Genomic DNA, 24574 nt, shown 5'->3' with positions numbered 1-24574 from the left:
CTTACAACTGTTAAGGAGTTCTCCATCGGGGGCGATTGGAGTGCGTTCGCTTGTCGATTTTTGGCGGCGGTACGAACGGCAAGGTGGACGGACGCCGAGGCGCTGGAGGTGCTTCCGACTCTCCTTGACGATGAGTCTGTTCGTTTTTTTCGCTCTATAAAAGCTGCGAAGAAGAAAACATTGCGTGGAGTGTTCGACGAAATGGCGGACGCGTACGAGCCACCGGATGACGCCCATCGCCGCTTCGTGCAGCGGCAACGCGCACCGGAGGAGTCGCCTGTAGCGTACAGGGGCGCCGTGCTGGAACTCGCGATGGCCGCTTACCCGGAGACGGAGCCTGACCTGCTGGAACCTCTCATCTTGGGGAAGATGTTAGAGTTATCCCGGGATCTGGGCATTCCTATGCCGGCGTGCGGTCACGAGAAACTCACGTCCCGGACCGCGGCCAAGTGTTTGGACGCCCAGTTCAATCTCCGCCGCTGGAAACAAGTCACGGCGTGGACGGGCGGTCCTGTCGTCGATGGGGGGGCCGTAGGGTGGGACCCTACAAAGGCCGTGTACGTGCCGGATGCGACCGGCCCAAAGGAGCTGTCGGCCGCCTCCACTCCGTGGCCGGCTCGAAGCGGGCCGGGGCCGCGGGCTCCGCCGCCGGCGCGGCCACGTCGGGACGGGGTGCCTGCTGCGCGCCGACCCGACGTCGACTGTTTCCGTTGCGGCCGTCGGGGCCACTATGCCAGGGACTGCTGGGCCCGGGTTCCGGGGCCGCCCCAGCAGGAGGCCTCGATCGCGGACGTCCCAAAGAAAGACCCTCCGGCACAGGCAAGTCGGTGCGCACCAGACACCCGGCAAGGCCTGACACCTCACTCATCGCCGTTGTTGTGCGACGCGGATGTTCTAAAATATGGGAGGCCAGTATCTGCGCCTTGTCGCTCGATAACGCAGTGGCGTAAGTTGGCTCGGCGGGTTGTCGCGGCCGCTACAGGTTCGTCCACTGTACCGGGGTCGATCCAAGGGGTGGACGTGCGTATTTTGGTGGATTCCGGGGCGTCCGCGACCATTATTTCGGATGTTATATTTCATCTTTTGAACATCCCACCGGGGGCCGTGAGGCCGGCTTACGCTTCCTGCATCGCTGCGAACGGGGGTAGTATGGGCATCGTGGGACAGGTGGACGCTAATATTTCTATCGGGGGGGTCTCGGCCTCGGGCGTTGTGTTAATTTCGAGGTCCCTGGCGGTTCCTTGCTTGTTGGGCACGGATTTTTTGGCTAAGATGCCCATTCTAATTAGAATCAATGAAAATTGCATTGAACTACCAGGGGGCCGCAAATTGGCGTTTTTACAGTCCACCTGGGGGCGACCGGCTCCGGTTGCCCAGGTGCAGGCGTTATCGGAAGTTTCAGTTGATATTCCACCTGGCTCGCAGATGCTCATTCCCCTACGATACCGGAAGCCGGTTCCGGGTCGGCAGGGTGCTTGTGGAATTTTGCTGTCGCCGTCCGCCGCTGTTACGGGCGGCTTGGCACTGGTGGGGGCGCAAACCATTGTCCGTCCGGATCAGCGCCCGTTTTTGCAGGTGTTAAATGCGAGTTCTGAAAGCGTGTGTGTGCCGGCTGGTACCGTTGTGGCACACGCCACTACGGCGTTTACGGCTCAGAGTGACATTCCGGACGGGGGGCTGGTGGGTGGTGTTTCACACGACGGAGGGGTGGACGATCGTTGGATCGCCGAATTATGTGCGGAAAATTCGGCCCTTTCCGCTGAGCAGCGTTGTGCGATTCATAAATTATTAGCGAGCTATTCCGATGTGTTTAGCTCGGACGATTTGGACTTGGGACGCACCTCGCTGCTCTCTCATCACATCGAAACGGGGGACGCGGCCCCTATCCGCTTGAACTCGCGTCGGATGAGTCCGGCTGAGCGTGAGCACGTTCGAGGGGCAGTGGAAGACATGTTGAAAGCGGATATTATATCTCCGTCTAATAGCCCGTGGGGCGCGCCTGTTGTGTTGGTTAAAAAGAAAGATGGTAAATTACGATTTTGTGTGGATTTTCGGAAGTTAAATAAAGTATCGGTGGCAGATGCGTATCCCCTGCCGCGTATGGACGATTCTCTCGACGCCTTGTCAGGGGCTAAGTTTTTTTCAACGCTAGATCTCTCTTCGGGCTTCTGGCAGCTTCCCCTTGACGAGCCCTCGCGGGAAAAGACAGCGTTCCGTACGCCGCAGGGGTTGTTCCAATTTAACTGTCTGCCGATGGGGTTGAATGCAGCCCCTGCCACCTTTCAGAGATTGATGGAGTTGGTATTGACGGGGTTGCAGTGGGAGACATGTCTCATTTATTTAGATGATATTATTGTCTTCAGCCGCACATTTGATGAGCATTTATTGCGGTTGGAGGCCGTTTTTGCAAGAATGCGTTCTGCTAATTTGAAATTCAAGCCTAAGAAATGTCATCTACTGCAACGTTCCATTCGATACTTGGGACATATTGTTAGTGCGGACGGGGTGGCCACGGATCCAGAGAAAACTGCGTGTGTCCGGGATTGGGCAACCCCCGCCACGGTGGGTGATGTGCGTCGGTTTTTGGGGTTCGCCTCATATTACCGGAGGTTTGTTCCGAATTTCGCTACTATCGCCAGGCCTTTGCATCTCCTTACTGGGAAGGGGCACAAATTTGTGTGGGGACCGCCGGAGGAGGCGGCGTTTCGGAGCCTGCGCGACCTACTGGCTACTGCGCCGACGTTGGATTATCCGGATTTTGACCATCCCTTCATTCTGGATACTGATGCGAGTGACACCGGGATTGGGGCGGTGTTGTCCCAGTCAAAAGGTGGTGTTGAGCGTGTGGTGGCGTACGGGAGTCGGGTTTTGTCTCCCGCGGAAACTCGTTACTGCGTCACTCGCAGGGAACTTTTGGCTATTGTGTATTTTCTCCGCCAATTTCGACCGTATCTGTACGGTCGGTCGTTTATTGTCCGAACGGACCATGCGGCCTTGCAGTACGCTCTTAAGATGGACCAGCCATCCGGACAATTGGCGAGATGGCTGGACACGTTGCAAGAATTCTCCTTTCAAATTCACCATCGGAAGGGTGTGCGTCACGCTAACGCGGACGCACTGTCCAGGTTGCCGCAACAATCCCCTTGTGCGTGTGCGTCGGGGACGCATAGGTGTGGACCGGCTCAGCCCCCCCCTCAGCCTGTCGCGCGGGCAGTGGATGTTCTCGAACCTCCGCTTACACCGGGACCGGTTGAAGGGGGACCGGCTGACGGGATTTTGCGTCTTCCAAGGTCTGTGTGGATTCGGGAGCAAATGTTGGACGATTCTTTGGTGTCGTTACGGAAACGAACGGAGAGGGCGGGTAAGGAAGTCGGTGCGGGTGGTAATTCGGAAACTGCTCTCCGAGATGGGTTACTGATGTGGAGGGAAGGGATACAGGAACACTGGCATCTCGTTGTGCCTGCGTCATTGCGCTATGAGTTGATTAGATCCTTGTACTGTGACACACTTTTACACCTGGGGGTGCAGAAAACCCTATTGACGCTGCAGCGAGACTATTATTGGCACGGCATGACGACGGATGTCGTCGGTCACGTTCGCGCGTGTCCCGATTGTGCCCGCCGTAAGCCGCCTAAACATCCATATGTTCCGCCGATACAATCGATTAAAGTATCTCGGGTTAATGAGTTGGTGGCGTTAGATATTTTGGGACCCTTTCCGCCATCAGCTAAAGGGAATAAGTATTTACTGGTGGGGGTGGAGTACCTCTCTCGCTGGCCGATGGCCTGGCCCTTGCCTGACCAGTCAGCGGCGTCTATCACGGACGCCTTTCTATTTGGGTATGTAATGGACAAAGGGGCTCCGGAGAGGCTCCTTACGGATCAGGGACGTAACTTTTCGTCTAAATTGTTGGGGGAGGTGTGTGCGGCTCTTGGAACTAAAAAGATACGGACGTCCCCCTACCACCCGCAAACGGATGGTATGGTGGAACGGTTGAATCGGACTCTGTCCGCCATGCTGTGCCATACGGTCGGGGAAAACCAATCTGATTGGGATTTGCATATCCCTGGGGTGCTTTCGGCGTATCGCATGACGCCGCACGCGGCTACTGGATACTCGCCGTTTTTTCTTATGTACGGCTGTGAGAATGTGCCGCCGATTCATGACCAGTTGGGAACCGGTGCGAGGGGGCCTGTTAAGCCTCTTCCTGAGTATATTAAGGACAACGTTCGGCGTGTCGCTGAGGCGAGGGAAAATGCCCGCATGGCTACTGCCAAGGCTCAGGCCAGGAATGAGCGGTGTGCCCGACGTTCAAAGGGGGAGTGTCCCTGGAGAAAGGGGGACCTGGCCTGGCTTCATTGCCCACAGGTGCGGCCAGGTACATCTCCTAAATTACATCGACCTTGGCAGGGTCCGGTCCGCCTCATTGAGGTTCCCAACCCACAGTCGGCGCGTGTTCAGGTTGGTGCACGGCGTTGGTTCGTGCACACGTCCCGGTTGAAGCCATACATTGCCCCACGGCCGGATGCGTCATCTCCCGAAGTTGCCTTGCCGGGGTCTGTTGCTGCCGACTCGCCCTTGCCTGTGTCTGCTGACCTTGCGAGAGCGCCTGTCGTACCCTTCACAGACAAGCCGGCCGTGACAGCGCAGGGAGGAGGACCTTCCGCTTGTGGGACGCCGACCGGAGCCGCAGAACCCACGGGACCTGCAGCTCTTCCTATCCCTCCGCGGACGCGAGTACGGGATGTTTCTGGACGCGAGCGGGACAGTGGCGGGCCTCCAATGGCGACGGAAGAACTTGCGCCCGTCGCCCCTAAAACCCTTCCACGTTCCCGCTCGGCGGGTGGGCCGCCGACCGTCCGGGACGGCCCGGCTACCCGTACTCGCTCGAAATCCCTCACGTTTCGTTAGATTGTGCTGTGTTGTGTTATTGTTATAATGTTCTTCAATGCTTCGTGTCTTTTTGCGTGTTGGCCCTTTACACCCGCATTGCTTTTCAGGTTGCAATTCAGCCGAGGTCGGCTGGATTTTCTTTAGGGGGGAGGGTGATGTAATGCGGTTGTAAACGGCCCTTCTGAGGTGCCGTCAGGGGGGGAGGAGTTAGGTCACGTGGGGGGCAGAGGGGTTGAGTATAGAAGGAGGGGAACCGGAAGAGCAAGGGGAGTGACGGGGAACCAGGAACAGAGGAAGGCCACGAAGGGCGAAGCGGGGTGTGGCGAGATCGCCACGAACACGGGGAGAGCGAGGATCGGCACCGTTGGCCAGCGGTGACCGACCCGAAGCAGCGAGGAGGCTGCAGTCAGCAGCGGGGCTGCACAGAGAGGGTGGGCAGCGGGTCTGCATACAGTGACAGCCAGAGGGTCTGCACATAGGGGTAGCAGCAGGAGTCTGCATAGGGGTAGAAGCGAGTCTGCAGGGAGGAGGTTACAATAGATGAAGCAGAGAGTCAGAGGGGAGAGGAAGCTATAATAGCAGTGAATAGCCGGGGGCTACAAATACAGGAGTTATAACAGAGTGCCGTGTGGGTAAAGACGTGAACCTGAATAAAGACACGAAGACAGAAAGAAGTGTTCGAGTCCTTTTATTACATATGTATGAATCTATGTATGTATGTGGCGAGCAGTGGCGCATTGGTTAGCTATAATGCGCTACAAACCCAGTGACCCGAGTAGCTGGTCAACACCACGTCTGGCTTCGTTTGTCTCCCAAGTGACACTGTTTACTACACATCGGATCAGGTACTCATTTAAGGCTGAGTCGACCTAGGGGAGGCCCAAGGCCGGTTCAGATAATCGCCGCTGGTGTTGGTGCCGTGAGCGGGAATCAAACTCGGGTATCTTACAGGAGAGAAACATGCAAACTCCAAATATAAAGGCGTCAGGATCGGAATCGAACCCACGACCTCCTATATACCAGGCAAGGTAGTTAACATCTTGCCATCATGACGCCCCTACGTGGAAGTTATATATTAACCATCCCCCCCTATTTTTCACGATTCCTCACTGTCTATCACTTTGAATGATGTAACAACAACAAAAACACAAACGAAAATGAATGACGTGGATTTTGGTGGCTCTTTATACATCAGTGGATGGACAGAGGTCTATAGGTTTTCTTCTGGTTGAGTACGTAGCACGTACACATACATCCCCTTTGTCAGCTCACTTTATGGATTTAAGGGGCTCTGCTCCCTGTGCATGTTTGGGGGGTTATTTGTCGTAACCCTATCACTCTGGCCAATGCGAATTGGTACAAGCACGGAGGGGTAGATGTGGGAGCAAAGCAGCTAAGTACAATATATATTTAATATGTATAAACTGCCCTTCTGTTATTATAGTGGCCAGATGTATTTGTGGAACTGGAAGCACTCACCCTCTGATCGACGAACTCTGGAATACCCATTCATACTGCTGGGAGGACAGAATTGGAGGGATTAAAGAAACTAAACATTCCATTGCTTCAACCGTCGTGCTCGACGATCAGAGGTCGCAAACGAGTTTTGATTCCTTACCCGTACCCTACCCGTACCCGTAGTCTACCCGATACCCGGCCGGGTACGGGTAGCCGGGTATCGGGTAGGGTACGGATATCGGGTCCCCGATTGTGACCTCTAGGAAGAAGTCATGTTGCAGGCGCGAATGGGTTGATTCTAGGAACTTGAATTGTGAGAAGAGACAAGACGTTGGAAAATTAATGACAAACGGTGACTCACCAGTGATTCACGGCCTACCCGTACCCGTACCCGGCCGCACCAGGGTCGCAAACGGCTACCCGTACCCTACCTGTACCCGTACCCGCCCGGGTACGGGTAGCCGGGTATCGGGTATGGTACGGGTATCGGGTACCCGATTGCGACCTCTGTAGATGATTGAATTTCAACTGATGTTTGCAATTTGCTAGAATGGATATTGCAGGTGTCATAATACCAAGACGACAAAAAAGCCCTGCCAGAGTCCTGGCTTCCACGGTGGCTAGGAGATGTTAACTACCTTGTCTGGTATATTTAGAGTGTGCATGTCTCTCTCCCAGAAGTAGCGTGGATTTTCCTCTGGGTCCTCCGGTTTTTTCCCTCTACATTTAGAAACACTTTGTGAATGAATCATGGCTCATCTCACGTATAACTCCGAGCCTAATAGGAATTGAAGTTTTTAAATAACATATTAGTCCCGGCTGGGAATCGAACTCAGGTGACTGGGGTTTAGAGGGCAGTGCGCTAAATCACTGCGGAAAATCTCGCAGCCATAATCCTGAATTTGCATGCAATGGCCAGATCCCCACAGATATCCAGCAGACCTTTGCACTTTTCCGCATTCTTGCCATTTTAAACGTACCCTCTGGCACCGAGTCACTTTTCTCTAATATCTCTTCCAAATCTAAGCTTGCAATGAAAACATTTATTTTAATATCATCCCTTTTAAACACTTGAAATTCATTTTGAAATTAGTCTTGGAATATAGAAACTGGATTCCATGATTACTTAGTCACCTGCCTGTATTCATGTTATGTATGTTGAACTTCTTTCGCACCGTACGTATCCAACAGTGCTAATCGGAGGTGCGGGCCAAGGACAATGAACTAAACTAAAAAATCTAATTAGTTTTCAAACTAGATTTGAAATACATAGCTCCCGTGACTTCCTAATATCAAAAGGAAGAGCGTTCCAGACGGCTGCTGAAGCGCACCTGAAAGCGCCGCACAAAGCACGTGGAAATATGAGTGGGTGGGTGGGTGAGTGGGTGGGTGGGTGGGTGAGTGGGTGGTTGGGTGGGTGAGTGGGTGGGTGAGTGAGTGGTGAGTGGGTGGTGAGTAAGTGGTGAACTGTTCAAACTGCTGCTCCACGTAGTCAGACACGGGCCTCCAGCTGGTGAGAAAGTGGTGAGTGAATGGTGAGTGAGTGAGTGGGCGAGTGGGTGAGTGGGTGGGTGGGTGAGTGAGTGAGTGGGTGGGTGGGTGAGTGAGTGAGTGGGTGAGTGGGTGGGTGAGTGGGTGGGTGTGTAGGTGAGTGAGTGTGTAGGTGAGTGAGTGGTGAGTGAGTGGTGAGTGAGTGGTGAGTGAGTGGTGAGTGAATAACTTTGTTATTGTACCAGGTGTAAAGGACACTGAGCTATAAAGTATAGCTCTTTTTCAGAAGCGACATAGCTATCACAGATGCATCTTCTCGGTTCTTTCAGTAAAGTTACGTAGAAGGGAAGTAATAAAATAATAAAAATAAAACATAATAAAATAATTCTCACGACGTTTCGGCCACAACGCAAGCAGCCGTCCTCAGGTGAAGACCAGTCTGTCGGGGAGACAGACCAAGAAGATGCATCCCTGCAGTCACGAAAGCTTTAAATCGAAATCTATCACAGATGGTTGCAGCTCAGAGAAGTGGCTTATCACCACGTGGAAATGTATAGCAGCAGCAGCCAGATACTTGAAAAGCATGTTTCTAAATGTAGAGGGGAAAACCCGATTACACGGAGGAAAATCCACACGACTGCAGAGAGACAAGCAAACTATCTGTTTGCTTAAGCACATTAATATTATTAATCATTGATCGTTTCTGCGTGGATTAAATATCGGCAGTTCTATAGGATTCGGGTGGGGGTGCATCAAGCGTATGTACGTGGGTGGGCGTGGGGTGCAAAAATTATGCGTGTGTAAATGGAGGGGGGTAGGGGTCAAGTGTTGACAGATTTGTGCGTACGTGCTATATGGATGGCCCCTTAACTCCTATATATATGCGCACACAGATCCACCGTGTGAGTGTCCGCTGACTTCGTTTGAAGATCGAGATTCACGCCTGGTCGGAGATTTTCAGCTTCTTTCTCAACGATTTTCAAAGTCGGTAAGTGCAACACACGCGCTGTTGTGATATCCGTTGCGTATCACTAAATCGTAATTGGGCACTGTCGTTCTTGCATCGAAATAAAGGCACGCCAAGGCACATTGTGACTTAAGTAGGCAGACTTTTTTAGTTTTTTTGCCAGGAGGGGTACCTGCCACGTTAATATTTTTCTGAACAATGCTATCGTTTCTGTCGATTGCTCCAAGAAAAAATACAAATAGTTACTTTACAGATGATAGCCATCTTACCTAGGGGAGTTGATTATTGCATATTTTGGTTGTTGTTGTTGAGAAATATAAAAGTTAGTAAAAAATATTAAGTAATGGTAGTCGCAAAACCTCAATATTTTCGGTAATAAAGGATTTTATTTCAGGTTAGATCGCTTAAAAATATAAATGAAGCTTTAAAATCAGCCACCATCACCTGACACAGCCAAAATCAGTAAGGGGCTTGTGTCACGTAACACAAAACGTGTGCAATTAGTTTACTAGTTCAGAACAAACCGGTTGTTTTGTGTCGGAGAGTTAAATCCACGACAAAGTTCACGCTTATTTTGTGGAAAACGTACAATACCTCTGATCTGCATATCAGCCAGGAAATCGCTTGGGTTGACCTTTGATGGATTTTCTTCCTTCCTAAAACCTCCGTTGAATAATTGTCGTAAGTTTGCACGGCGTTTAGCGACTGCGTAGGAAAGACGTCTATCCCTGTGCATGGCAGCAAAATATGTTCAGAAGCTGAACGGCAAAGTTGATGCTTAGCCACAGGAGAGCTTACCGGAGAGAGTGTGTGTGGTTGTGCTATTTCTACATTAATACGAGCGCAGACTACACTAGTTAAATCGCGTTATTTATAAATGTGTCATAACCCTCCACCACCCGACACGGCCAATCAGCAAAAAAGTGTCACGTTGACAAAAGACAAATAGTTACTAGTTATGAATAATATTGGTTGTGAAAGCCTACCTGTTAAACTACACTAGTTAACTATGTGAGACCGCGGTGGCTAGGGAGATGTTAACTACCTCGCCTGGTATACAGGAGGTTGTTGGTTCGATCCCGACCCTGATGATGCCTGTTTCTTGGAGTTTCCGTGTCTCTCTCTCTATCTCCGTCGTGGTCGCATGGATTTTTCTCAGGGTCCTCCAGTTCTTTTCCCCTCGATATTAAAAAAAAACAGGCATTTAGGATATTTGGCTGTTGCTGAGATATATAGCAAATTTTCAAAAGCAACTTGGCCACAAATGATAGCTCAACGAATTGGCTTATCACGTAACACAAAACTTGTACAATTAGATTACTAGTTCAGCACTAACAGGTTGTTTTGTGTCGGAGAGTTAAACCCACGACTACGTTCACGATTATTTCGTGCAAAACGTACTCTTTAACGGACGTTTTAAAATTTGGAGAGAAAATAACTGAAGGACCAGGAGAAAAATATACACGACCACGGGGAGAGAGAGAGATGCGCAAAATCTAAATACACAACAGGCGTCGGTGTCGGGATCGAACCCACGACCTCCTGTAAACCACGCGATGGAGTTAACATCTGGCCGGTTATGATGTGTACGAGCTCCCGGACCAGAATGGAACGCGGTGCCTCTCACAACTAATTACCAACCACAACGTCGCTTTTATATTTAAAATGGCTATACTTTTAAGTTTTAATTCCCTCTCATTGTCGTATCATCATCATCATCATGATCCATGGCCAGATTTCCCTGTAGGTTTAAACTGCAGATTTCATCATTTGTTTCCACTTTCCTTTGTCTTGTGCCTAACTGTTCAATTAGTAGGTACATCTTTCTGGCACCAATCTCTAAATAGTCACCGTCAAGTCAATATGTGTTAGGTCTTCCTCCCTTTTCCGGTTCTTTCCATTTTTCTGAGCACACTTTCCACTATCTTGTTCTTGTCCATCCTTGTACATGTGGTGCCCAAATTGTACCCAGTTCCCCTCTCATCACTGCCTGCATCATCATCGAGTTTATATATTTACGCAATCTAACCCAAAAAAACCTCTATAATGCATTATATTGGTCGCGAAAGCCTATGTGTTAAACTTCTTGAACTTCCTTACTTGTGCCTTACAGCAAGAAGGGGTCTAACTCCAATTCTCCACTGGCACGCCTTTCAGTGTATAGAGTCGTGTACGTTATCCCGTTTTATCAGAGTGAGTAAATGTGTGAGAGTGAATGAGTGTGTGTGATTGTGTGGAGAGCGGTAGCTGTCAACCCGGCAGAGTTCGATACCCGCCAATGGCCACCAACACCAGCGGCGAAATTAACCGACTCTCGGCCTCCCCAAGGTCGACTCAGCCCCAAATGAGTACCTGATCCAATGTGTAGTAAACGTCGCCACTGGGGAGACAAACGAAGCCGGACGTGGTGCTGGCCACCTACTCTGGTCGCCGGGTTCGTTTCACATAACAGCTAACTAATGCGCCACCGCTCGCCACATACATACACATACATAGTTCATGGTCAACGATGTTGAGTGGCAGCCAAAGAAATGCATCCAAGAGGACGGCCCCACTGAAGGAAACGGAGCACAGAAGTCACGCCGTGCGTGACAGGTACTGGGTGAGCATTTGTCGCATTGCCAGATAATCTAGGGGTAGATTAGAGTGCGATTTGGAGAGGCATTTGTTCAGCGTTGACTTGCTGCTGGCTGACAATGATTGATCGTTTGATAAGGGGAAAATGCCATTGAGGGAGAGTGCTCTTTTTTTCCATTTGTATTTATACCATTGTGTTCATGAGGACGAGGCAGGAGCCTGTCTTGTCTGTAACGATGAAATGTGGTATTTGCCTGGAGGGAGTATAATATATTTTGTTTGTGTGAACTTCCTCGTTCTCACGTGCGTGCGTGCAATAAATAATCTGGCTCGACGCTTTCCATCACGTGGCGGCCACGGTGGCTAGTGAGATGTTTACTATCACACCTGGTATACAGGTCGTGGATTCGATCACAACCCTGACGCCTGTTGCATATTTGGAGTTTGCATGTCTCTCTCCCCTTGGTCACGGGGATTTTTCTCCGGGTCCTCCGGTTTTCCCCTCCACATTTGGAATCAACATCACGCATTTTGAGTATTGGGCTACTATAAATGTCCCCGTGACGATAGGCCACTTTCTTTAGATATAATTTGTGATAGCCAGGTCGCTTTTGACAAAGAGTTCCATACATCAGTGGGCCATACCTGACAAAAATATGTATTTATTTATTTATTTAATAGGCAGTTAGCCCTGGCTGGGAATCGAACTCAGGTGACCAAGGTTTAGAGGTCAGTGTGCTAACCACTTCACTTTATTTTTTATATCTACGTGACATTTCCGAAAGAACCAAAGAATATGATTGTTGTTGTGTTTAGTTTGTTGTCCGTTCACCTGCACCTCCAATTAGCACGTGTTTTTTATGCACGATGCAAAAGAAGTTCAACATACATACATGATTAAATTTTTCTGGCTCAGGCAGAGTTGAAAATATTGGTTTAAGTTTCATGAATCCACCTCCCACCTCCCCCCAACTCCCCCCACCAACTACCTTTATCCCGTCAGCAGCATAAACGTATATACCGCAGTTTGTTGATTTCGCACGTCGTGTTTGTTAGTGGGGGGGGGGGGGGGGTGATGTAAGGGTACATCTGTAGTGACTGGGTCAGAGACACTAAGAGTAGGAGGCACTCTGTTTATTAACAGCCTTAACAGTTCACACAAAGTAACGACAGCTCATCTTCTTGGATCTTTCAGTAAAGTCACGTAGAAGGGAAATAATAAAATAATAATAATAAAACATAATAAAATAATTCTCACGACGTTTCGGCCACAACGCAAGCAGCCGTCCTCAGGTGAAGAACGCTGCCAAGCCTGGTGGGCACCACCAGGCTTGGCAGCGTTCTTCATATATTTAAGCTGGGTTGGAGGGGGGAAGGGGCGCCTTGACAAAGGAATTTGCATATCAAGAGGAATTTAGAATATTTATGGAAAATGCAGATATGGGATTAGTCACTACTTGTGGAATGCGTAGGAGGTGGGGGGGGGGTTTCAAAGTCATATTATGCCCGTGCATTATGCAGTATGCAGGATTAGCAGCATCAAAGGGAAGCAGTAGGGTTAGCAGTAATAGAGGGAAGGAATTTTTAATAGTAAGGAGCTGCAGCAGCTAAACCACCAGGTAAAAAACTAAAATATAAACTACATCAGTATCATCAATATACTAAATATACTCTCCAATAAGCTGAGCTACTAACAGTAAGTCATACATTACAATTCTACGTCGCAAAAAAATATAATATGCCTCCAGCTAAACTTTTTTCTCTTACATCACACGGGTCTACCCCGTACTATATACTACCATAGACAAACCCAACATTAAAATATATACTGCATTACTATACACCACCCTATACCTTAGATTATACATTGTAATATTACACTGTGTATTATTCTACCCACCTTACTGTATACCACACTGCTGTATATTTACTATACAATTACGATACTATATATTAAACATTACACTTTTATACTATTTATTATTATACAATCTGCTATACACTATACCATTGACCGTCGCGTGAAAGGTACTAAGAGGAAGCAACGAAATATGTCAATGGGAGAGTGGTAGTAGGAGACTTGCAGCGGAGCAAAGAATCCATTCCCTGCGGAGGCCGAAACGTCGTGAGAATTATTTTATTATGTTTTTTACATTTTATTTCCCTTCTACGTGACTTTACCGAAAGAACCAAGAAGATGAATCCCTGCAGTCACGAAAGCTTTAAATCGAAATTTAACTACAGCTCCCAGTCAGGACATCTGGCAGACTGCCTGACTGACAATGCCGAGATGGTGAAGACGTAGACGGCAACGAAGACTCCAGCAGCACGACGGGATCCCACTCCAAACGACAGCCCCAAGCTCCTGCTCGGAGCCCCCTTTTATCCTCCCAGCCTGGCCTCGCTCCGCCTTGGCCACGCCCCCTTTTCTGGAACCTACTAGCGGATTCCCCGGTTTCCCTCACGTGCCCCCTCTGTAACCTTTCCCATACATCCCTCTCTCTGGTTTATCACGTGACCTGCTGTCAGTCAGGGCTGTTGTAACTGCAGATTCCTTTTCCTTCCAGCAACAAGCGCTATGCTGCTAAGTGACCGATTATATGTCACTACACACCTATAGGAGTAGGCCAAACACTCTCTTGAGTTTTACTCCCTCGTGGATAATCTTCAGCCAGGAGTGACATCAGCAGAAATAATTTCGCTCTCCACCACGAAAATGAACAAATACGGGGCAGACCTCGCCGTACGCGTTGGGGCAGAACCGCGTTCCACAAATAACAGAACTGGTGGGAAAAATATTTTCACGTTCCTAGGAAAAAAATTATCACCTCGCTCTGGGCACAGCAGAACTGCTGCCTCAGCTGCCTCACCAGTTCTCCTGCTGTATTTGTCTCACCTGATGACGATTGCTTGTGTTGCGATCGAAAAGTCATGATCTATCAATGTTTTATACCTACGTGACTTTACTGAAAGAACCAAAAGTACGTAAATTACGACCGCTGCCTGATAGGAGGGCAGGGACTGTATAATTTCGTTGTCAGATTTGATAAGAAAATTCAATGACACAAGAAATTATCAAGATAATTTTCTTGCAAAACAGATGATACGACAGTCATGGACCTTACATATCGCACGTGTCGCAACAATCATAATGTGCTTCATCTTAAATTACGAATAACGCAACTAGTAATATATGTCCATTGTCATTTATAAAACTAAATTAAGACCCCCTCTCCCTCTCTAGCCTTTGAACCTGATAGTCTCACAATTGACGACATCACATTTATCCCTCCTCTATTTAAGACCGAAGCAGTCCACCATTCTGGCAAATCACCTGATGAGGCTGCTGGTTGCTGCTCGTTGTTGTTGTAATCACACCAATTGAAATGTCATGGTAACTCCAATGTGTAAATGGATGTTGTCGGTTTAACTCTCCAACACACACAGCAACCAGTTAGTGCTGAAATAGTCAACTTGATCATCACGTTTTGTGTTTACGCGACACAAACCCACCCCTCTTACTGATTGCTGTGTCAGGTGGTGCGGGTTTAATGACACATTTGTAAATAAGCTCCTTTGAGACATTTATTTATGAAGTTCTTATTTTCATAATAAATATGTAGATACATCGCAGCGAACAGTCAGCCCCGATGCCTTCCACCTTTGTAGTTCCTGGTCCCAGGCAAGCGCCCAGACTGCGGGCCTCGCTACCATTTATAAATCCTCTCAGGCCCCGCGCTTAATTGGACAGTGCCCTCTACCCTAACTGTGCCACCGGTCTTTAATTATCTCAACTTGTACATTTCACTGTCCTCCCTAGGCTGCCTGTTTCCAATCATCTCAACGTGTATGTGTGTGGATTTAATGATTCTCTATACAGTCTCCTACTGCCACCTGTTCCCTGCACGCTGAGGAGTGAGATGCCCCTGTAGTTGTTACAGTCTGTGCGGTCCCCCTTCTTAAAGAGGGGGACCACCAGGGCATCCTTCCGATCCTGCGGGGTGGGAGATCTGAGCGACGCACACATACATACACACATGCATGCACATACACACACGAACACATACACAACAACCGACATTCGCCACTAAGTGGCGGTGACGTCACCACGACGCTTGTGCCAGGCCAAGTGCACCTTGAGGCCACGTGAAGTGTCGAACGCCCGCTGGCAGGAGGTCACGGGGCAGACCCAGGTGCCACGGGTCGACTGACTGAGATGACTGGCTGATGCACCACCTGTGCCCCCTACTGTGCCAACTTGCTGTGCTTTAGCCACCCGGCGCTCCGCTCATTGTTGTGAGCGTCGCTCCTCCGCCCTCCGTTGTTGCTGGAGGGCGACTGCCTCCAACTGCCCAGTAGCGTCCTTCACGAGCCTCCTCCACTGAGGCCGATCTTGACACCGCTGGTACCAGTCATCGGCAAGTCCACTCAGCTCCACGTCCTCCTGTACCACATCACTCCATCTCTTCTCTAGCCCGTGCCGCGCCCGTTTAGCCCACTCAATCCGGCCGAACAAAAGCTGTTTAGGCATGCGGTGGCTGGGCATGCGGGCTACATGACCCAGCCATGTTTATGTTAATATCGTAGTTTAGTGGTAATAACATACACACACACATGAACACATACACACACACATGCACGCACACACAAATATATATCGGTGTACTTTTCCGCATATTTGACATCTTACAGCTGCCCTGCAGAAGCGGTGAATTTACTTTTTTAAACAAACAAAGCAAAAGTTATCTCTTTTAAATCTTAAAACCCGAAAGTATCACCGTGACTTGAAGCATTTTTTTGAAAGGCGATCCCCTTGTGATGAAAAGCGTGGACTGGTTTATTATTTATTTATATTTGGGGGGTATCTGTTTTTTAAAACGGCAAGCCAAAGCAAAAAAAAGGAAGGTGCTGCATTTCCTTGTTGTTGAAAAACGTGCCTCTGTGTTCAACCCATGATTAGCTAAACCGGGTTCGGCTCTACTACACCGTCACCTCCCCGACACCCAATCACGTTTCCGCTCCTCTTCCCTTCTGGCTGCCCTCCATTGGAATAAACTACCACTGCACGTCAAAAGGGCAACTTCACGAACCATGTTTCCGTTCCTCAAGACTCATCTCTTTTTCAATATTCTATCCCTCTACCCCCTCCTAGCCTCGTCCTTAAAACCTTAACCAGCCTCCTCCTAACCACGCCAGTGCTACCTTTTCTTATCATTACCCTCCAGTACCATCCTCCAAATTCCTAACCTCACCCCTCTCCCTTTCCCTATCACCCTTCCTAAACATCCATTCTCCTCCCCTACACTCGAATCTCATCCCTTTTCCCCACCAGCCAATAACTAATGCACCATGTAGAATTATTGTGTAAAGGAGAGCCGACACAAGATTGCAGGGGGTTCGTCTTTTAATCCTTTTCTCCCATCCACACCTGTCCCCTGCCGTCCCAATCTCGTTCCCGCCAAAGGCCCCTTCTTCCCACCCGTTCTCCCGCTATATCTCCTCGATTACCCCTCCCACTAACCCTCCTATTGGTGGGAATCCTTCCCCTGACACCCCTACAATTGTAAAGTGCTTTTAAATTATCGATGAGAACTACTGTATATACAGCATCGTATCACTTGCTGCTTTTTTTACACACTCTATTCAACTTGCACTGTTATCTGTTTATATTCTTTCAAATCTTTGAGGCTTTAATATCATCGAATCTACGAAGCCTAACAAGCTAACATTTTATACAGACTCGTCGTCTCGTGTGGCAATTCAATATTTAATTTAAAGAACCAGTCCAGGTTCCGCCCATCATTGGCTTTTTTTTTATTTCACTATTTAAATTTGTCTTCTACTTCTGTCAACACAATCCTCTTACCTTCGAGCTACTGTGGTGGTTGTCTTTTTTTAGGCCGCCGGTTGGGAAAGAAAACAAACCTTTTCCTTATTGTGCTAGACCAGTGGTTCTCAACTTGTTGGGACCCCTGATCACCGGTGGCTTGCGACGGTTGGTCCGCTGTGGATGTGATGGAAATCGATCAAACGATTGTTCTTTACAATGTGTGTGTGCCAATATTGGACTCTAGAGTAGGCTTCGGTTACACATTAGAGCGGAGATGGGAAGGTTGGCTTCGAAAGTGTGAAAGAAGTTCATCATGCATACAGATGTAATGACAGAAAAATTACCCCAAGCCAATATGTAGCCGAACGGCAATTTGAAATTTTTGCCGAACGGCAATTTGAAATTATGGAAGAGGTACGTAGACGACACTTTTGTCATCTGGCCACATGGCCGGCCTGATCTAGACCAATTTCTCGACCACATCAATTCCATACACCCAGCCATCAGATTCACCATGGAAGTCGAAAAAGATGGCAAGCTACCCTTTTTGGATGTCCTAATTAAAAGGAGACCTAATGGTTCAATGAGCCACTCTGTCTACAGGAAAGCCACCCATACGGATGCTTACCTAAAACCGGATTCCCACCACCATCCATCCCAGAAGAATTCCCTCATCAAGACTCTATACCATAAAGCCCAATGCATCTCCGACCAAGAACACATTGCCAGTGAACTCAAACACGTACGCCAAGCTCTTAAGGCTAATGGTTACTCCGACTACACAATCCGCAAAGCCATCACTCCAACCATCAAGAAGGATCCTGTTGAGGAGCCTTTCAAGACCATCACCTTACCCAACATTGCTGGGGTCACAAAAAAGATCTCCAAAATCCTGATTAAACACAAGATCCAGGTTCGATTCAACACAGTACATAAAATCCGTGATCTGGTCCCGTCTGTAAAAGATGTGGTTCCAGACATACAGTACCCTGGCGTCTACAAACTAAGTTGCCTCTGTGGTAGCAGTTACATTGGGGAAACCAAACGACATGTCTCGGACCGCATCCGTGAACATAAAGCAGACCTGAAACACGGTAGGACAAACACCTCAGCCGTGGCAGATCACTGTTACAACTCAGTGGGCTCACATGACATTGACTTCTCCAAGACAGAGGTTCTCTGCAAGCCATCTGGCTATCATGAGAGATTCGTTCATGAGGCGATCCACATATACAAACACAGAGACAATTTCAACCGAGAAGATGGATTCTGGCTTAGCAATCATTGGAAGGACGTAATAAACCATTTCGGATCTTAACTGATTGTGTTCACGTTTACGGTGACTTTCAGACCGCGTTCCACTCACTGGCATTGTATTCTCCGCAGGGAATGGATTCTTTACTCCGCTGCAAGTTTCCCCCCACGACTCACCCATTGACACGACGGTCAATGGTACAGTGTATAATAACAAATAGTATAACATTTATATGCTTAATACAATGTACAAAGTAATATATAGTATCGTAATTGTATAGTAAACATATAGCAGTGTGATACACATTAGGGTGGGTAGAATAATACATAGTGTTATATTAAAATGTATAAGGTATAGGGTGGTTTATAGCAATACAGTATATAATTTAATGTTGGGTTTGTCTATGGCAGTATATAGTACGGTGTATACTAGTGTGATGTAAGAGAATAAAGTTTAGATGGAAGCATATTATATAATTTTTTACGACGTAGAATTGTAATGTATTACTTACTGTTAGTAACTCAGCTTATTGTAGAGTATAGTAAGTATACTGATGATGCTATGCAGTTTATACTTTAGTTTTTTTATGTAGTTTATACTTTAGTTTTCTACGTGGTTGTTTAGTAATCGGCCCGATGTCGGCCCGATGTCGTCCACCTCACTCGCCCTTATTTACCCGCTCGACCGCACCCCCATCAGACAGTGAGCCCCCCCCCCCCCCACACTTAATTATCGCATGTGACAGTGCCTTACGGCCACCTGTTTTCAACCATCTCAACTCGCCCTTCCAGAACCTTCTCATATACAGTAACTAAATAAATAAAGTTATAAGAAAGTTTTTTTCTTTCAGTTATGAGAGGAGTGAGTAGGTTGCGCAGACCACAGAATTAAGAGATATGCTGCAGAAGGAAAACAAAATAAACACACAAACCAGTTGTAAATACATGTACTTTCAATTTAGTATAAGAGTGTATAGGGTCGTGTGTAGTGCATATAGTAGTGTGTGTGTAGTATATATTACTAAAGTAGTGTAGTGTGTAGTGTACTAGCCTTTTGCCCGTACAAGGACGAGTGTATTGCAGTAAATCTGAAACTTGCAAGTGAAAAGCAGACCGCGACGTGATATTAATTGCACCAATGCGTGTGCAATTTGTAAGGGCGCGGTGACACAGGCCTATTTGATTCTAAGGTTATAATCCCTTGTTCATCATGACGACCTTTAAACTTTGTCTTAATAGCGTTGCGGAGATCTGTGACGTGAGGGTTCTACCTTTGTAGTTAGGTTTCTAAGTTCATGACGAAGAGGTGGGAGGAGGCGCCTCGCCCCCCCATGTGGAGGGACGTCAGCCGCTAATTATTCATGGTGGGGGGTGTCCAATTGGAGGACATCACCTCTTCATGATTATTAATGAGGGGGGGGGGTCAATGTGGAGGACGTAACCTGTTCATGATTATTAATCAGGGGGGCTGGTCGACGTGGAGGTGCGTAACTAGAGTTAAGGACATTCCTGGGTAATTATAGTAGGGATAGGTGTGTATGTTGAACTTCTTTAGCACCATACGTAGCTAATCAGAGGTGCGGGGGGAAGGACAGCAAACTAATCACAACGAGCAGCAGTTATAAAGAAGATTGTCAACTTAGATGATGGTGATCATTTAAAAAGTTGCATGGCTCCCAGTAGCTTCCTAATATCAGATGGAAAAGCGTTCCAGACGGCCGCAGACGCAGCACAATCTGAAAGCGTCGCGATAATGCAGTGACCACCATCTTTGTTCGATTGTTAGCCAAAAGACGCTGCTGCCAGGATGACCGTGGTGTGTGTTTTTGTATTTTGCAGGTGGAGCAGCATGAACATTACCCTGATTCATGTTCTGGCGGCTGTCATCTGGCTCGCTATGAGCGTCGAAGGTGACGTTTTTCACACCACTCCTCAGCTATACGTTTGCGTTCATTTAGTTAGTATACAGTCTGTCCTCTTGTGTTACGGTAGTAATGTTCCTGAAGAACACCGCAATTAACTAGACTTTCAACTACACTAGACACTGCTATACACTAGAATGTACTACTATACACTACCCCCCACACCTCCGATCAGCGCAACGGTTGGACTAAGTTACAGTCCAACCGTAATGATTAAACAGTTACCTATGTTTTAGCGGAGCTGTAAATGTGTGTTACCTGTACAGCGTCCATTCGAATCTAAATAGATACCCCGTACCCTGAATTGATTACTCCACTTGTGGGCGTGGTGTACTGTGCAGTCACGTGGGTCTATGGGTCCAATCCATGGTCATCATTAACTCCATTCATTACATCAAGCACATTCCGGCTACACGTGTCTCTCTTCCCGTGAATATGTTAACTACCTCGCCTGGTATGCAGGAGATTCGTGAAGTGCGACCCTGACGATGCATGCTGCTGTTATATGTGGAGTTTGCATCTCTCTATCCCCCGTGGATTTTTAAGCCGGGTCCTCCGATTTTTCACTTTACATTTAGAAACACAGGTGTAGAATGGTTGGCTGCTCTTAATTTCTACGTGATCATATCAGTCACTTCGTTGAGTTGCTATCATTTGTGATGGCCAGGTCGCTTTTGAAAAAGAGCTACTGCACAACAGCTCAGTGGGGCCTTACACCTGTTAAAAAAATGGTTGAGTTTAAATACTAACATGCATCTTTGTACAATTTTGCAGGACTGTTATGCTACACTGGAAGTGCTGGTTTGGAGATTCCTGAAAAACTTACCACATGTGCAGCAGGGGAAGACTCATGCGTGACGATGGAACTGACTCAGAGTAAGTGCTTCCAGGTCAAGGCTGCTGTATATTTGAAGTCTGCGTCTATCTCTCTCCCTGGATATGTTATCTCCCTCGCCTGTTTTTTATTAGGCAGTGGGTTCGATCCCGGACCCTGACGGTGCCTGCTGTATATTTGGAGTCTCTCCCCGTGGTGGTCACTGCATTGATTTTTCTTCGGGTCCTCCTGTAATACTGTACAAGTATTTGGCTTAGAACCGATTGATCTACACCAGAGACGGCAGCCTTAACGGTTTTGTCTCTGCACCAGTGTCATACCAGAGAACAACGCCAAAAGATGAACGGTGCAAAGACAATGGCAAGTAGCAGAGCACTTACAGCTCGCGTTGAGCAGTGCTTATATCTGTAGTGTTTTTATTTCAACTTATTTTTCTCCTGTGTTACTTTCATTTAACAGATCTCCTCGCGTTCGACACCCCATAACTCCGTCGTGTTTTTCCCGCTTGCGCTGCTCGCCTGCTTCGCTCGCTCCGCTCCCCCTCTCTCTCAGACTCTCCACGGCTTGCTTCCTCTCTCTCACTCTCCTAGCCTGTTCTCCCTCTCACTCTCCTGGTCTCTCCACTGCTAGCCTGTTTTCTCTCTCTCTCCTAGTCTCTCCACTGCTAGCCTGCCTGTCACGCTCCGCTCACTTTGCTCTCTCTGCTGCTGTCTTACCACTACACACTGATAGCTTCCCACCGTACACTCCGCTAGCCTCTCTACTGCTAGCCTATTACTATACACTCGGATAGCTTCTCCACTACTAGCATCTCACGAAAACTTCTGCTAGCTTCTCTACTGCTAACTATACGCTCTCCTAGCTTCTCTATTGCGAGCTATCTCTCTGCTAGCTTCTCTTGTCTTCACTGCGACCAACTCCACTCTTTCTATCACGCTCCCGTATATAACCCCCTCCTCATTAAATCGTCATTAATTAAGCAGGCGACCTACCGTCGCCTGACGCCCGTGGCTTCCGTCGTTATCGTCTCAATCTCCCGTCTGCCTGGCGTCTGTTCCGCGCCTGCATTTGCAGCCAGCCAATCACTGCTATGCATCTTAATGAGCCGTCTCCTTTCCGTTGTTCCCTCTCACCACACCTGGTCGCCCTGATGCGACCTCACTGTCTGTAACTCGTATGTGCTTGCACACCACTTGCACCCCCCCCCCCCCCCCCCCGCGTGCGTTATTCCACTATATATCGAAGGCAAACCTCATGATGCCAGTATAAAATAATTAAAAAGATAAAAACAGGCTTCATACCCTTTCTGGCAATAAAACAGTTGTTGTGTTAAGATGTTCAAACACAAAATAGATACTTATTGTAAGGCATCAAGTACAGCATTAACCACACAGTTCTTGTGGTAAACATGCAAACGAATGTGCTCTAATAATATATTGTAATATATCAAAGCATGTGAATTTGCGATCGGTGACCTTAATACATTTGTCACAAAACCGCGATGGCTAAATCCTCTTATTTTGCACATTTTGGGATGCACTTTACCAACAACAAAAACGTTAGATTTCATTACGTACACGTGCTAATTTTTTGTCGTTTATAATTAATTGCATTGTTTTGTTATTGTTTTTCTTCTTTCCAATTACATCTCTATTCCAGGTGATATTCCTTACCAGGCCAGAACCTGTGCCACAAGAGCACAGTGCAATGCGTTCGACTTCAAGGACCAGATGAAACAATACATCCTCGGATTACTGTCGACGTTCAATGGCACCGTCGATAGCACCTCCTGCTGCCAAACAAGTTCGTGCAACAATGGTAATAAAAAAAAACTCTATATTTGGGTGGTTTTTCCTGAAAAACCTAAATGCGGTACCATACAGGCTGTCCCGGGGATATGAAACTTCTAGGCTTACGAACGCCCGCATGCTTATGACCGCCCACGCTTATGACCACCCTTGTGCTTACGAATGCTCGCATGCTTACGAACAGCTGCGTGCTTACGACCGCCCGCACTTACGAACATTCCCTGTAAGATGAACCGCGGAACTACTTTGTTCGGCGGAGCGATCCTCCGCTAGATGTGATGAGACCCGCATCCCCCGTGTTGCACTCCCCTTCCGACAAGTGAGCTAGCATCAGGACTCAAGGTGAGCGAAAATAACTGATTATTTTATTCATGTTACTTTATTTTACGTTTAATTTCATTCACTATACAGTATTTATCGCAGTATTACGTGAAAATGTACAATGTCTTATTTGTGAGTTTTATAATGCTTCCCTGCATTTATTGAACCCGTATCACTTTTTTATGGGACTGACCATATTTACTGTACAATTACCTCTTGATTTTTAAGATACGACAAAAAATCCACTTACGAACGGCTCTCGGGAACATAAAACCCGTTCCAACATAAGTCAAGGACTTTCTGTATGTACGTTTGGGTCGCGTTCTTGAAAACCTGAACCGTGTACTGTTAAATATAACCGTACCAAAAATATCACCGTCTTTTCACGTAATATACAATTATATACAGTGAGGGAAAAAAGTATTTGATCCCCTGCTGATTTTGTACGTTTGCCCACTGACAAAGAATTTATCAGTCTATAATTTTAATGGTAAGTTTATTTGAACAGTGAGAGACAGAATAACAAAACAAAAAAATCCAGAAAAACGCATGTCAAAAATGTTATACATTGATTTGCATTTTAATGAGGGAAATAAGTATTTGCCCCCCTCTCAAACAGAAAGATTTCTGGCTACCAGGTGTCTTTTATACAGGTAACGAGCTGAGATTAGGAGCACACTCTTAAAGGGAGTGTTTTTAATCTCAGATTGTTACCTGTGTAATAAAAGGACTCGGACACTTCTTTCTGTCTTTCGTGTCTTTTATTGGGTTCTCGTCTTCACCCACACGGCACTCTGTTATAACTCTGTATTTGTAGCTCCCGGCTATTCACTGCTATTATAGCTTCCTCTTTCCTCTGACTCTCTGCTTCATCCACTGTAACCTCCTCCCTGCAGACTCGCTGCTACCCCTATGCAGACTCCCGCTGCTGCCCCTATGTGCAGACCCTCTGGCTGCTACTGTATGCAGACCCGCTGCCCACTCTCTCTCTGTGCAGCCCCGCTGCTGACTGCAGCCTCCTCGCTGCCTCGGGTCGGTCACCGCTGGCCAACGGTGCCGATCCTCGCTTCCCCCGTGTTCGTGGCGATCTCGCCACACCCCGCTTCGCCCTTCGTGGCCTCCCTCTGTTCCTGGTTCCCCGTCACTCCCCGTCCTCTTCCGGTTCCCCTCCTTCTATAGCCTAACCCCTCTCCCCCCACGTGACCTAACTCCTCCCCT

The 24574-nt window shown here is 47.8% G+C and overlaps 2 protein-coding genes across 2 annotated transcripts in view; one reads left to right on the top strand and one right to left on the bottom strand.

Annotated features, from left to right (window-relative positions):
• The window catches only part of LOC133339061 (uncharacterized), a 254530-nt gene that overhangs the window by 133089 nt on the left and 96867 nt on the right, over positions 1–24574 (bottom strand). The window lies entirely within an intron of this gene.
• The window catches only part of LOC133339041 (uncharacterized), a 62197-nt gene continuing 46330 nt past the window's right edge, over positions 8708–24574 (top strand). Inside the window, exons 1-4 of the mRNA XM_061547165.1 lie at positions 8708–8830; positions 20310–20380; positions 21167–21268; positions 22887–23045. Coding sequence (XP_061403149.1) covers positions 20320–20380; positions 21167–21268; positions 22887–23045 — 322 coding nt within the window. The 5' untranslated portion in view covers positions 8708–8830; positions 20310–20319. The remainder of the gene's footprint in view (positions 8831–20309; positions 20381–21166; positions 21269–22886; positions 23046–24574) is intronic.

The sequence above is a fragment of the Lethenteron reissneri genome, unplaced genomic scaffold (assembly GCF_015708825.2).
Source record: "Lethenteron reissneri isolate LAM-NWPU_2019-01 unplaced genomic scaffold, ASM1570882v1 scaffold_1640, whole genome shotgun sequence".
In the NCBI taxonomy this organism is placed as follows: domain Eukaryota; kingdom Metazoa; phylum Chordata; class Hyperoartia; order Petromyzontiformes; family Petromyzontidae; genus Lethenteron; species Lethenteron reissneri.
Note: the sequence above shows the minus strand (reverse complement) of the source record. Positions and strands in the feature narration are given on the sequence as shown.